A 15,791-nucleotide genomic window follows, 5' to 3' on the forward strand; every position below is an offset into this window, starting at 1 on the left:
CAGAATTGGAAAAAACTGCTTTAAAGTTCATATGGAACCAAAAAAGAGCCCGCATTGCCAAGACAATCCTAAGTCAAAAGGACAAAGCTGGAGGCATCACGCTACCTGACTTCAAACTATACTACAAGGCTATAGTAACCAAAACAGCATGGTACTGGTACCAAAACAGAGATACAGACCAATGGAACAGAACAGAGTCCTCAGAAATAATACCACACATCTACAGCCATCTGATCTTTGACAAACCTGAGAGAAACAAGAAATGGGGAAAGGATTCCCTATTTAATAAATGGTGCTGGGAAAATTGGCTAGCCGTAAGTAGAAAGCTGAAACTGGATCCTTTCCTTACTCCTTATACGAAGATTAATTCAAGGTGGATTAGAGACTTAAATGTTAGACCTAATACCATAAAAACCCTAGAAGAAAATCTAGGTAGTACCATTCAGGACATAGGCATGGGCAAGGACTTCATGTCTAAAACACCAAAAGCAACGGCAGCAAAAGCCAAAATTGACAAATGGGATCTCATTAAACTAAAGAGCTTCTGCACAGCAAAAGAAACTACCACCAGAGTGAACAGGCAACCTATAGAATGGGAGAAAATTTTTGCAATCTACTCATCTGACAAAGGGCTAATATCCAGAATCTACAAAGAACTCAAACAAATATACAAGAAAAAAACAAACAACCCCATCAAAAAGTGGGCAAAGGATATGAACAGACATTTCTCAAAAGAAGACATTCATACAGCCAACAGACACATGAAAAAATGCTCATCATCACTCGCCATCAGAGAAATGCAAATCAAAACCACAATGAGATACCATCTCACACCAGTTAGAATGGCAATCATTAAAAAGTCAGGAAACAACAGGTGTTGGAGAGGATGTAGAGAAATAGGAACACTTTTACACTGTTGGTGGGATTGTAAACTAGTTCAACCATTATGGAAAACAGTATGGCAATTCCTCAAGGATCTAGAACTAGATGTACCATATGACCCAGCCATCCCACTACTGGGTATATACCCAAAAGATTATAAATTATTCTACTACAAAGACACATGCACACGTATGTTTATTGCGGCACTATTCACAATAGCAAAGACTTGGAATCAACCCAAATGTCCATCTGTGACAGACTGGATTAAGAAAATGTGGCACATATACACCATGGAATACTATGCAGCCATAAAAAAGGATGAGTTTGCATCCTTTGTAGGGACATGGATGCAGCTAGAAACCATCATTCTTAGCAAACTATCACAAGAACAGAAAACCAAACACCGCATGTTCTCACTCATAGGTGGGAACTGAACAATGAGATCACTTGGACTCGGGAAGGGGAACATCACACACTGGGGCCTATCATGGGGAGGGGGGAGGGGGGAGGGATTGCACTGGGAGTTATACATGATATAAATGATGAATTGATGGGTGCTGACAAGTTGATGGGTGCAGCACACCAACATGGCACAAGTATACATATGTAACAAACCTGCACGTTATGCACATGTACCCTAGAACTTAAAGTATAATAATAATAAAAAAAAAAAGACTTCTGGGATCATACACATTTTTTAAAACCCAGGTATTCTTATTGATATTATTTCTAAACATCAAGTATATAGTTTCTGTAATATGATATTCACCTTATCATTTATTGCTCTGTCTTTAGAAATGTTTAATAAATCAAAAGAAATGTTTAAATAGAGAAAAAAAAGAATTTAATAGGGTCAGAGTTAAAAAGAAAAAATCATATGATATTCATGTACTGATAGAAAATTATTCATCAGGTCTGATTAAAGAGAATTATTAGGAGACTACAGCTTTAACATGCTTATTTATCAGATGTGTGACATGTACCTCTGGAAAAAAACTAACGTAAGTCCTCAAAGCCACTGGCTGGACATGGTGACTCACACCTACAATCCCAGCACTTTGGGAGGCCGAGGTGGGGGAATCACTTGAGATCAGGAGTTTGAGAACAGACTGGCCAAAATGGTGAAACTCCATCTCTACTAAAAATACAAAAATTAGCCAGGCGTGGTTGTGTGCATCTACAGTCCCAGCTGCTTGGGAGGCTGATACAGGAGAATCGCTTGAACCTGGGAGGTGGAGGTTTACAGTGAGCCGAGGTCACAACACTGCACTCCAGCATGGGCAACGGGGCGGGACTCTATCTCAAAAAAATTAATTAATTAAAGCCTTGATAGGTTCTTGGATGCAACTTTGAAATGACAAACAGTAGGTTCTCAAATAACATTATTTCATTATAATGTTAATAAGAAAAAACTGGTTGCATTTCAATTAGAGTTGCAGTTTCCGAGAACCTATCAACGACAATAAGAACTTACTCAATCCCAGCTACTTGGGAGGCTAACGCATGAGAATCACTTAAACCTGGGGGGTGGAGGCTGCAGTGAGCAGAGATTGTGCCACTGCAGTCCAGTCTGGATGACAGAGACTGTCTCAAAAAAAAAAAAAAAAAAAAAAAAAAAACAAACAAACAAACAAAAAAAAAGGACTTAATCTATTCCATTTATTTTGTGTCAAGTAATTTCTCTAAAGTATTTTTAGGAACATGGGCGGTTTTGTTTTTAATCAAAAGCTGCATAATTAGCATTGTATATTAATTTTAAAGCAAACGGTTTTTCTTTTCCCCCTGCCATCATAAAGGGAAGTGCAGGCTATCAAACTATCAAAAGGCATAAAGAAGATAAGCTAATTCCATCATCCAGAGATCAATATTGAGCATGCTGTGTTGTACTTCTTATATGTATTTTTGAAGTTAGAATGCTCTTATTTTTTTTTTTTTGAGACAGGGTCTCGCTCTGTCACCCAGGCTGGAGTGCAGTGGTGCAATCATGCCTCACTGAAGCCTCAAACTCCTGGGTTCAAGCAGATCATCCTACCTCAGTCTCCCAAGTATAGCTGGGAGCACAAGTGCATGCCACGACAGTCAGTTAACTTCTTACATTTTTGGTTGAGTCAGAGTCTCTTATGCTATCCAGGCTGGTCTCAAACTCCTGGGCTCAAGAGATGCTTCTGCCCTGGCCTCCCAAAGTGTTGGGATTACAGGTGTCAGGCATGAGCCACTGTGCCTGGCCTGGAAGGCTCTTTTCAATACTACTACCTTCTCTACCACCCGGTACAACTACTAATAGTGGATACAATTTACTGAGCACTTACTATGTGCCAGGTACTTAAAATGTTGTGTTTCTTACCAATTTATAAATGGGGAAACATGGCAGAAATGTCAGCATATTTGTTGGCAACAGGACGTAGGTCTGTCAGACCCCCAGGCCCGCCTGTGTAATCCACTCTGCTATGCCATCTCCCCATAGTCTTTTTCTGTCATTAATTTATTATTAATTTTATTTTTGTTGACCATAATTGTATAATTAAATGTTTTAAAGTTACTTATAATGGCTGTAATGCTTTAAGATTTAATAGTTAATTAATGCTATAAACAGTATGCTAGCATTTGATTATTTTATAAAAGAAAATTTCTGCAATTGTGAATACAATTAAGTTCATCAAAATCACTTACTTTTCTACCAAGCAATACTTTAATTACATGTCTATTCAATGTGATAGGACATAGTTCATTCTGTAACAGACATAGTCCAAGAATCCTAAAAACAAAGACAGAGAAATAAGATTTAAATAATTCTAGAATACATATATCCCCCCACACATATTTTGAGAAATTCTCTACAGCCTCCTTTCTATTCAGCATAAAGTACAGCACATACACTTTTTCAAAAAAAAAAACAACAACAACAACAACAGGAACACCAGCCTGAGAATGTTTTGTTTTTGAGACAGGGTCTCACTCTGCCACCCAGGCTGAAGTACAGTGGCACAGTCAGGTGATCCTCCTACCCCAGCCTCCCAAGTAGCTAGGACTACAGGAATGCAGCACTGTGCCTGCTAATTTTTTTTTTTTTTTAATTTTTAGTAAAGACAGGGTTCGGCCATGTTGCCCAGCCAGGTCTCCAACTCCTGGGCTCAAGTGATCCTCCCGGCTCAGTCTCCCAAAGTGCTGAGATTACAGGCGTGAGCCACCACACCCAGCCTACAAACATTTTAAAACCAATATACTTTAGAAAATCTCATAAATTGAAATGTTTGAAAAAATTCAAACCCAAGATTAAAGTTCTTTTACCTGCCAATGTTTCTGAAACAATTCAACCTTGCTTCTGTGTTCTTGCCAGGCCTTGGAGTATAAAATCCTCTTTTCCCAGGTTGGTAGAACAGAGGGGCATTGTCATCACCATCGTCTGTATCATCTAAGTCCATATCTACTACACTTCGACTAGAGCCATGACGCTTTCGGTTTTCCTGCTAACAAAGAATATCAGAGAGTGAGCCCCAAGAGTCATTGAAAAAACAAAACATATGAAATGGTTCTCTGAAATCATTCAAATGAAGTCAGGTAGGAAGAGCAACATAAATATTTAAACATATGTGTATAACAATATTAAAGGTAAATCAACTTTTAATTTGCCCTTTCGGAATGTGACACACAAAGCTTGTGTATTATTAGGTCTTTAACATCTCTGTTGTTAAAATAAAGTCATTTAATGAAACCTGGGTAAGCTTCTTTCACTTTATTGCCTGAAAATTCTTTTCACTGGATACAGAATTCTGTCATCACTTTGCTGAATTTCTGGACTTTTGGCTTCCAAAAGTGAGAAATCCACTGTCTTTCAAATCACTGTTTCCCTATAGGTAAAGAACCACTCTTTGGCTGCTTTCAAGAATATTTCTTTGTTTTACAGAAGTTTGATTACAATGTATCTGGACATAGTTTTCTTTCAGTTTCTTCTGTTGAGTTCACTGACTCTTGAATCTGGAAATCTATGTCTTTTAACAAATTTAGGAAGTGTCCAGCCATGACTTATTTCTTCAAATATTTTTTCTATAGCAGTTTCTTCTCTTCCCCTGAGTATTTCAGTGACATATATGTTAGATCTTTTGAAGCTGTCCCACAGGTCTCCCTGAAACTATCCTTTTGTTTTAAATATTTTCTCTATCTGTTCTTCAGAAAGGGTAATTTCCATCTATCTTCAAGCTGACTGACACTTTCCTCCAACACCTTCATTCAGTTACTGACCCATCCTGTGAATTTTTTTCTTTCCGATATTGCACATTTAACTATAAAAATTTCCCTTTGTTCTCTCTTGAAGTTCCTATGTGTCTGCTGAGAACCTCTATCTTTCCATTCACTAGTGTTCACCATTATCTTACAGAACATGGGAGAGTCTTTGATAACTCCAACAAGTGGGTCATCTCGTGGTTGCCATCTATTGGTTCTTTTCCTGAGAGGTGGGTCCAGTCTTTCCTGGTTCTTTGTATGCTGAGTAATTTCAGAGTGTGTCCTGGACATTGCAAAGTAGTTGTGAAAACTCTGAGTCTTAGTAAATCAATATGAATTTAGCAGGCAATCAACCTAGTTAGGTTCAAATTGGAAGTCTCACCTTCTATGTGCAATTGTTTCAACGCCAACTAAAAAGCCTCCCTTATGCTATAGCATGATATGTCACCTGTTTTCGTAACGTTGCCACCAGTTACTTCTTTGAAGAATGAGTCCTAGAACTCCTGACCTCGTGACTCACCCGCCTCGGACCCCCAAAGTGCTGGGATTACAGGCTTGAGCCACCGTGCCCAGCGAATTAGCCCTAGGATTGTATACATCTTTCCCTCTCTGCTCTTCAATTTGTTACATATTCAAAGTAAAGCTTAATTAAGCTGTGCTCAAATGGACACCAACCAATGGGTGGCATTACACTGAGCCGTAATTAAGCCAACCTTATTATTTGATTCTATGCATAATACCGATCTATTTACCTTTGCTTCTGTCTCTCTACTGTAAACATTCATTTTATTTATAAAGACAGTTTCTTCAGAAATCCTGCTTTCATCCCCTTTATTTAAATTTCCTTATAATTTAAATTCTGTGATTATCATCACATGAATAAAATGTTCCTTACCTGTACCTTTTCTGAGGAGTCTACTAATCCAAGATCCAGGATACTATCAGCTCCATTTTCCCTAAAAACAAAAAGTCTTTCACATTCCAGATAACGGAGACTTCTAGAATTTAGTGTATAATTTAAATATAAAAGGACTTAACTTAAAAAATACATTCAAGTTTTGGAGTCAATAAATATCCAATGCACCTGCTAGTACTAATGCAGTATGAGCAGAGAAGTTGGTAATACAAATCTTTAAAAAAGTATATCACTAGATCCTACATGTATGATTCAAGATAATGGACTAAAGGCTACCTGACGAATGTGGTCTTCATAGGGGTGCTGGAACACTTCTACAATGCTCAGAGGGAGCACTGTAGAAGAACAGAAAAATGTTCAGAAAGCAATCCAATAGGAATCAAATTCTCTAGTGAATTTAATGATTCTAGAACACTAATAAATTCACGGTTTACTCCAGAAAGCCAGGTGAAAGCCGTCAATATTGTTGTATATTGGTTGCATTCAACAGAAAACATGGCTAAATATGCAACTCTTAATATATATTCACAAAAATCATTTTACCAAAAATGTACACTGTTCTTGATTTTTCTATAATGGACTAAGCTATACCAGTGTGCTGTAGCTTCAGAGACAGGGCAGAGGAATAAACAAACAGTACATAAAATCCAGAGAAGAAAAGCAGGAGCATCAGCGAAGAAAATACAGTTCTCTCAACAGTCTTTGGCTTGGACCATTAAAAGGCTCTGGAAGTGGCTGTTTAGCTCTAGTGCCCAGCCTACCAGCTTATACATCTCTAGGACTGTATCTAATCTAAATTCCTAACTTAAAATCATGATTAGGAAGAAAAAAATACAAATTTTCACCTAAAATAATAAACACTTCAGAGCTTCAAAATAGATATCAGAGTAGCCCCAGGATAGAAACTACAGCATAAATGTGACCTACTTTTTTTTTTTTTTGAGACAGAGTCTCACTCTATCACACAGGCTGGAGTACAGTGGCGCAATCTCAGCTCACTGCAACCTCTGTCTTCCGGGTTTAAGCAATTCTCCCTGCCTCGGCCTCCCAAGTAGCTGGCATTACAGGCGCTCACCACCACACCCAGCTTATTTATTTACTTATTTTATTCATTTTTTGAGACAGAGTCTCGCTCTGTTGCCTATGCTGGAGTGCAATGGCATGGTCTTGGCTCACTGCAACCTCCGCCTCCTGGATTCAAGCCATTCTCTTGCCTCAGCCTCCCGAGTAGCTGGGATTACAGGCGCCCGCCATCATGCCCGGCTAATTTTTGTATTTTTCAGAGATGGGGTTTCACCATGTTAGTCAGGCTGGTCTTGAACTCCTGACCTCGTGATCCACCTGCTTCAGCCTCCCAAAGTGCTGGGATTACAGGCATAAGCCATCATGCCCAGACATTTAAAATTTTTTTTTTAGTAGAGACAGGGTTTCGCCATGTTGGCCAGGCGGGTCTTGAACTCCTGACCTCAGGTGATCTGCCCGCCTTGACCTTCCAAAGTGCTGGGATTACAGGTGCGAGCCACCACACCTGACCTTATCTTCCTAAGTCACTTTTACTTGTCACCTTGGAAAAAGGGATATGTAATCTGTTAGATATTTTTTAGATTTTATATTAAATTCATACTTTACAGAACAGAAAGCAAAAACCTGCATGAACTTTTAAGATAAATCAGGAAGCCTAAAAGAAATTTCATGGTTATGGCAAGAACACAGGTGTGGCCTTTGCCAGGAGGGTATTCTGATAAGTGAATTTGAGATCTACTTTCTTTCAAGTAATTTCTAAATAACCTAGGTAACTATTAAAACCCTACCTTTCTAATACATGAGAAGAACTAAGCTGTCTCACTACGGAATTTAAGCTGTCATTGAAAAATACATTAAAAAAATAAAAATGCATTTAAAGTCTTATACTTTATGACACAATTTTTAAGATATGATGGCACCCACATACTGAAAATAAGTAGCTGATGTTTAAACTGAAATGCCTTCCCAATTGTACACATTACCGTCCATGTGCAATAATGAGTTCCATGGCCTCATCCACTCTTGCTCTCAGAGAATCTTCACTTGCTAGAAGGAGAAGCAGTTGAGCTGGGGATAATTCCAACAGCATGCCAGTGATTTTACTTGCAAATGCCTGTAAATGATGAACAAATGTTAACTTGAATACTCTCTAAAACCTCTTGTGTAATTACATCTACAATCTTTTATTTAAAAAATTAATAATAAAACAAGAAACTTGGGTAACAAATACAAAAATTTCAGAACCAGGTCTTTTATGAAACTGGAAGATCTTTTATGAAACTGGAAGATCAATCATAGAAAAATTTGGCAGGGAGTAAACAGTCCTTGCACTACCACATCTTGTTAAGGCTACTTATAATATTTGTATGACAAGTTTTCTTTTTAGTTTTTTTTTTTTTTTTTTTTTTTTTTTTTTTTTTTTTTTGAGGCGGAGTCTCGCTCTGTCACCCGGACTGGAGTGCAGTGGCCAGATCTCAGCTCACTGCAAGCTCCACCTCCCGGGTTTACGCCATTCTCCTGCCTCAGCCTCCCGAGTAGCTGGGACTACAGGCGCCCGCCACCTCGCCCGGCTGGTTTTTGTATTTTTAGTAGAGACGGGGTTTCACCGTGTTAGCCAGGATGGTCTCGATCTCCTGACCTCGTGATCCGCCCGTCTCGGCCTCCCAAAGTGCTGGGATTACAGGCTTGAGCCACCGCGCCCGGCTTTAGATTTTTTTATACTCTGAGTTAAACACACATATACTCAACTTCCGTATTTTTTTTTTTCCTTTATCAGAGAGCCAGAAATATCTTTTACTTAGGGTAAAAAAAAAAAAAAAAAGAAGGGGCTAGGGTAAAGAAAAAGATACCTATGTTTAAGGCTGAGGACTTACTAGAAGAAATAATAGTTTTCTGTTATTCCTTCACTATAAAATGTGTACATACAGTTACGCATAAAGACAAAAAACATAACTAATTTGTGTATTTCGTATCATATAAAGAAAAACACTTGATAGAACATTCAAAATAAAATTCTTCCTGCTATACTAATCAGCATTAATGTGTTCCAACTACAGTTTGCTAACAGACAATCTGCTCCAAAAGTAGTAATAATTTGTTCAAATAAAGATACAAATAAATATAATGCACAGCAAATTCCTTAGTATGCAAGGAAGGTAGAATGGAGACAGTGTCCCAACATAAGGTGGGTGGAGGAAAAAATAAATTCAAGCTATACAGTTACCCTTCAGTAAACACTGCCTTATTCCCTCCTGAGCTTCCTTCTTACTGCAGACATAAAAAGAGTCCTCAACCATGTGGTTTTGCCAGTAGCTGACAATTTTTTTTAAACACCACCTTTAATTCAAAAGCAAAAAAAAAATAACACAGCCAGTTAAGAGGTAACTAAGTACACAGTACACACTGGTTGCATTGCTTGTACACGAGGATAAAGTCTCTCTCCAAGTGCCTGCCGATGTGCTGGCAAAGGATCGGGATCATCACTAGGATTCCCTTCAGAGGCTGGCCTAAAGGGCCTAGTGTCGATGGAAAGCTGTCTTCTAAAGTCTCTGTAAGAGAAGGAAAACTATTATGACTTCATTTCCTTTGACTAACAAGTAAAAATATTAGCACAACTAGTAAAAAAGTTAGAAAACTAGAGCACACAGGTTGTTCAGTTATGGTATCAAGGTGGTAGAATGCCAAAACAGATGATGGTTAGGAAATAAAGATTATCTAGATTTTGTTACTTAATATAAAAATTTTATTGTAAGGGAGTAGGACCTTAACATACCAGATATCAAGAGTCCATACACAATTCTGGAAATTTTAGTCAAAAGTAAAATGCAATCCATCCTAATAAGAGAAAACTTCAAAGATTTTAAATAGCACAATCTGCCAAAATTAATTTTTTTTTTTTTTTTTTTTTTTGGAGACAGCGTTTTGCTTTTGTTTCCCAGGCTGGAATGCAAGGCAATGGCACGATCTCAGCTCACGGCAACCTCTGCCTCCCAGGCTCAAAAAATTCTCCTGCCTCAGCCTCCCAAGTAGCTGGGATTACAGGTGTGCACCACCACACCTGGCTAATTTTGTGTTTTTAGTAGAGACAGGGTTTCACCATGTTGGTCAGGCTGGTCTTGAACTCCTGACCTCAGATGATCCACCCACCTTGGCCTCCCAAAGTGCTGGGATTATAGGCGTGAGCCACCACATGTGGCCTGAAAAATTAAGATTTTTTAAGATAAACTTAGGAGAGAATGATACAGGTAAAAAATTCAAACAGTAACTTGAGTCAGATAAAAGAGAAAATAATTTCAACTGCCTCTGGGTTTTTAAAGCAGAACTTTTTATTAGTTAATAGACTATTCTTAGTTATTGTATTTTATTAACAGACTATTCTTAGTTACTATACATATGTTCAAAATTAAAATTTTACTTTTCTAAAAAACAATCCATAATTTTAAGATTCTTTCATTTACAGGTCTATCTCTAATTCATCCAAAAAGGTGCCATTGAATCAAAGACACAAAATTTACCTATCCCGGTCCCTCCGAGAACCTGCTCGCAAACCACTACTCCTCCTCATTTCCCTTTCTCTCTCCCTTTCCCGATCTCTCTCTCCTCGGTTCCTTAATCTCTGCATTAAACCTAGAAGAAAATAAGAAATATACTGTATTTAGATGAATGCAAATTCAACTACCTTAAATTTCAAAGTCAATGCAAAGAAATGAGACAAACGTAAAGAAAACATGACAGCTAAAGATTATCCTTCCCTAGCACCTGTGTTGTTAACGCCTTTCTCTCCCTATGGGTTTTCAGGGTTGAAGGTGACTGTGTAGAATATACCTGGCACAAAATAGATGTTCACTCAATATTTGTTAATTTTCTCCCTTGTCATGTCAAAGTTGTGAAGTAATATACAGCAAGTGAGGTTATGATAGTGTCACTATAAATAATGCTGAAATTTCTTACATGACTAGACTCATTTAAATATCATCTGTTCTTAGTTTTTGCCATGAAAGCATTAAAGGCCACCAGAATATTACCTATTATTATTTTTAAATTCCTAAGCCCAAGCCAGAGTATGGTTTCCTGTAAGTGTACAAAAAAGATAGCTTTGAAATGTTATGATTTCCCAGTTTCCTCATTCACATCTCTTCACTTCTTTTCATTACAACATTAAAGAAAGTGAAATGGTGAAACTGATGAAAAGCTGAGGAACTCTAACCATCAATCCTTTCTACAGCTCATTCAGTCTCCATCCACCTACAAGTCTGATAATCTTCTGCTCCTACTTGATGTTAATCTCCTAAGGCTTTTGTAATTTTGACAAATTTTAAAATTTGCTCATTGTAATCTTAAAAGTTAGCTAAGAGTCCTAACCCCAAAGTGCTGATCCTCAGTGAGGTAATAAGCTTGCACCAGGATTCTTTTTTTTTTTTTTTTTTTTAAGTCTCACTAAACAGTGAGCTTAGTGACACAGTTGATTTACACTTGGTTGCAAAGTCTTCTTCTCACTGGGGAACAGCAACAAGTTTGGAAATCGTAATTTGAACAGCACTGCTCTTAGAATAGCATTTTCTTCTCAAATATCCATGTGGGTTAAATATTGAAGTGGAGGAAATGCTGCAATTTGCTCGGTGAATTTTTTTTTTTTTTTTTTTTTTTGAGACAGAGTTTCGCTCTGTCACCCAGGCTGGAGTGCAGTGGCCGGATCTCTGCTCACTGCAAGCTCTACCTCCCGGGTTTACGCCATTCTCCTGCCTCAGCCTCCCAAGTAGCTGGGACTACAGGCGCCCGCCACCTCGCCCGGCTAGTTTTTTGTATTTTTTAGTAGAGACAGGGTTTCACCGTGTTAGCCAGGATGGTCTCGATCTCCTGACCTCGTGATCCGCCCGTCTCGGCCTCCCAAAGTGCTGGGATTACAGGCTTGAGCCACCGCGCCCGGCCTGCTCGGTGAATTTTTATATCACTATGTATTTTACAACCTCTTACCCACCCGCAACATGTAACAATTGAGATGAAAAACTAGTACAATCACAAACATTTATCAAAATAAATTTATCAAAATAAATGTAAAGTAGGAAATTGTCAATTAGAATAGTTTAAGATTAAATCAATCTAGAATAAAATTATGTAAAAATGTAAATTTATACTCTCACACATATATAAACCATGATTACCACTGTTGGTTTGAGGGACAAGGAAAGAAATTTTATGATGCTTGTTATTTGTAGACTACTTACTTGTGTGGGTGCCTTTGTTGGCATTTTGGATACACTCTAGATTTGGCAATTTTTCATTTGACAAAAATGCTTGTGCAATGGCTGTATAAAAACTTCGTGCTACACCACTGCCCTCTCCTGGCTCATCCTTAAATGTGACTTTTACTCTGTGTACAGCCATTGGTGTAGTAGCACATCTTCGACCAAAGTGATTGTTAAGCTGCCTCATAGTCTGCTGAATGAGAAGATCTCGATCCCGATCAACCTATTAAAACACATCAAGAAGTCAAAAAGTAGTAAATTCAATGTTGGAAAGTAGTTAGAATTTTTTGTAGCCTGAATTTTTCTATTTTCAATCTGAAAATCTAGTTTTAGCTTTTCCTTGAGAGTTTAAAAAACTACAAAGTAATCAGAGTTCTCAGAAGCTTATCCACTATGAAATACAATGGTTTAAAGCACACAACAATGTCTTGCAAATTAAATCAGGGCAACAGAATTTAATTCAATTCTAACACTTTCTTTCAAAGGTTTATTGGAAAACAATAATCTTGTTCAATTTTGGGATACACCAGAATACCAAATAATCAGAGATGTTAAAAAAAAAAAAAAAACAGAAAAAAACACAGATGAATTCCTTGATGACAAGCTAAGTGGGTGGGAGGCTGGAGGGGAATTAACCAAACTGGAAAATTGTTTGCACCTTTTCTCACAAAGATATATATAATCATTAATGAGTGTGTCTATCACCTATAGCTACATAAAAAGCCTCTAAAATCTGAGAGAAAGCCAACTTAGAAAAAAAATGGGCATATCAACTGAGTTAAATACAACTATCCTAAATATATGAAATAATGTTTCACTTTGCTCAAAATAAGATAAATTCAAATTAAAACTATACTGAGGTGCTATTTCTTACCTATCAGATTAGCAAAAATCTAGAAGTTTAACAAATGTTGGCAAGACTGAGGAATCAGGCATTCTCACATTGACGGTGAAAATGCAAAATTATGCAACTGCTGTGCAGAAGTATCCGTCAATGTCTAGCAAAATTACACGCACATACTCTTTGACCCAGCAATTCCACATCTAAGCATCTATCTCAGGGACACACTAGCAAAAAAACACGAGGCCATTCATCAAAAGACTGGAAATAAGCCCGAATACCTAGCCTATAAGGGATTAGCTGCAAAAACTGCGATAACAACCATAAAAGTGCAGTACATTAAGCAGCTATAAAAGGAAGGTAGAACATCTCACATTTTCTCTGGGATATACTATTAACTGAGAAAAGCAAGATGGAATAAAATGTATAGTATGTCTGGGGAGGTGGGAGGAAGTATGTAATTAATATACACATATGCTTATATATTTTAAAAGGGAGGGAAGGAAATAAACTTGAAAAAACAGTAAAAGAGACAAGAATGGACTTATAGCCATTCTTTTGTAGAGTTCACTCTGCCACACTGTAGATATTTTACATTGATTACAAAATAAAACCAAAAGAGGAAAAAGGAATCCCTAAAACCTGGAAGCAAAATGAAACAAAAGGTCCTAATTATATAGAGCTGGTAGCAAAACCTACAAAGAGTGACTTTAAAATAAACCTCCTTTAACTGTGTTATCTCTAACTGTATATGATCTAAGGACAAACATCTGCAAATAAATCTTTAATTATTTTGAATGATCATTTTGTTAGTGATAGTGCTGATGTTATAATTCTTTTGAGACAGAGTCTCTCACATTATGTTGCCCAGGCTGTCCTCGAATTCCTGGACTCAAGCCATCCTTGCACCTCAGATTCCAGTGATGTAATTCTAAGACTGCTACTATGCATGTTGTGGCATTAAAACAAATGAGTAATTTGATTAATGTTGTTGGGAAATTGGATATTCAGTCTGAAAGAAAGGAGATAAAGACTTAAGATCTAAGAAGCAAGGCCAGGTGTGGTGGCTCACACCTCTAATCCCAGCATTTTGGGAGGCCAGGGCTGGTGGATCACCTGAGGTAGGGAGTTTGAGACCAGCCTGGCCAACATGGTGAAACCCTGTCTCTATTAAAAATACAAAAATTAGCCAGGCATGGTAGTAGACACCTGTAATCCCAGCTACTCAGGAGGCTGAAGCAGGAGAGTCTCCTGAACCCAAGAGGCGGAGGTTGCAGTGAGCCAAGATCATGCCACCGTGCTCTGGCCTGGGTGACAAAGCAAGACTCCGCCTCAAAAAAAAAAAAAAAAAAAAAAATCTAAGATGCAAAAATAACAAAAACAACCTTGTGGTCCTACATCTTGAATTTGAACTGGGAGTATCAATATTAATTCATTATTTGATTTTTTTAAAAAAAAAGAACAAAATAAAATGCACTGCCCAACTGTTATCAATTAAAAAGGCCTAGAAACCATGATCAACTCAGTAACTATTTGCAACCTTAGAGCACAGACTGTAATCTCAAAACACAATTTCCTACTAAAAGGAATCAAGGCTACTTTAAGAAATGGCTGATTTAAGGTCTGTGACAGGAAACGCACAAGATGAAACATACCAGGAAGTAAGAAAGTTATCAAAAATTACTGGGCCCATGCCAAAAGGACTGAGGAATCAAAACTGACTCAAGACTCCCATTAGCCAAAGAAGACACAATTTGAGCATCAATATGAATAATAATCTCAATGGAATTAAATACATAAAAAATGTTTAAATCAAGGCATGCATAATGATACTTAAAAACTAAAACAAAAAAATTCATAGAGGATGCTAGGGAACCAAACTGCCAGAGAAAACCACTATTCTAAATTTGATGGTTACAATAAGAAAAAATAAAAAGAAACCACATACACACACACACACACACACACACACACACACACACACACACACAAATAAAAAATAAATTTGGTAGTTCAACATTTCTTTTAATTTTTTAATTATAAGTACATATACCTAAGTAAAGCTATTGTTATTTTGTATGTTTTAAAATTTATATAAATAGCATACTAAGGTATAGTATAAGAAAACCTAAATAACTTTACCTCTAGTGATAAATCTCTTGACTGCTGGTTTCTCAGTTTTTCCATTTCTCTACGGAATTTTGATTCTTTTACCTCAAAACCACCCAATTCAGTCAGGATCTTAAAAAAAAAAAAATGCATGACAGAGTATTCCCTGAAATATGTGCTTATCAGGCAGAATGGAATTTAAAGTGCACAAAATACATACTGATCCAGGTTCTGCTCCAACATCTTCCATGAATACCCTGCCGAACAGTTCTAAAGAAAGGCGCCAACGTCCTAGCAGCATATCATGGGAAATAACCATTCCCATAAAGCTACACTGTGGCCTGTAAGAAGTTTAAGGGAAGGGGTGGGGGGGAGGAAATACTTTAGCCAATTTCAAAGACTGACTGTTTTTTGTTCAATGGTAGTAACTTACTTTTTTTTTTCTTTAAAATATTCTGAGGTCTTAACTTCTTCAAACTGCATCCTAACAGAGAACTTTTCCATAGCCACTTGTTCCCCACAGAACTTATTATTTTTCCTCCCTTATTCCTTC

At 37.4% G+C, this 15,791-nt stretch overlaps 1 protein-coding gene across 5 annotated transcripts in view; it reads right to left on the minus strand.

The window, feature by feature from the left end:
* Nucleotides 1–15,791, minus strand: part of UBR5 (ubiquitin protein ligase E3 component n-recognin 5) — a 159,659-nt gene that overhangs the window by 10,740 nt on the left and 133,128 nt on the right. For 2 of the 5 annotated variants that reach the window (XM_030937431.1, XM_030937433.1), the window contains exons 46-54: nucleotides 15,459–15,579; nucleotides 15,272–15,370; nucleotides 12,268–12,511; nucleotides 10,558–10,669; nucleotides 9,447–9,591; nucleotides 8,026–8,156; nucleotides 5,999–6,059; nucleotides 4,171–4,346; nucleotides 3,553–3,637 (exon numbers count right to left, since the gene is read on the minus strand). In XM_030937431.1, the coding sequence (XP_030793291.1) occupies nucleotides 3,553–3,637; nucleotides 4,171–4,346; nucleotides 5,999–6,059; nucleotides 8,026–8,156; nucleotides 9,447–9,591; nucleotides 10,558–10,669; nucleotides 12,268–12,511; nucleotides 15,272–15,370; nucleotides 15,459–15,579 (1,174 nt within the window). Of the gene's footprint in view, nucleotides 1–3,552; nucleotides 3,638–4,170; nucleotides 4,350–5,998; nucleotides 6,060–8,025; nucleotides 8,157–9,446; nucleotides 9,592–10,557; nucleotides 10,670–12,267; nucleotides 12,512–15,271; nucleotides 15,371–15,458; nucleotides 15,580–15,791 lie in introns of all 5 variants that reach the window. The other 3 variants (XM_030937430.1, XM_030937432.1, XR_004059243.1) reach the window with 2 other exon arrangements.

Source organism: Rhinopithecus roxellana, chromosome 9 (assembly GCF_007565055.1).
Source record: "Rhinopithecus roxellana isolate Shanxi Qingling chromosome 9, ASM756505v1, whole genome shotgun sequence".
Lineage (NCBI taxonomy): Eukaryota > Metazoa > Chordata > Mammalia > Primates > Cercopithecidae > Rhinopithecus > Rhinopithecus roxellana.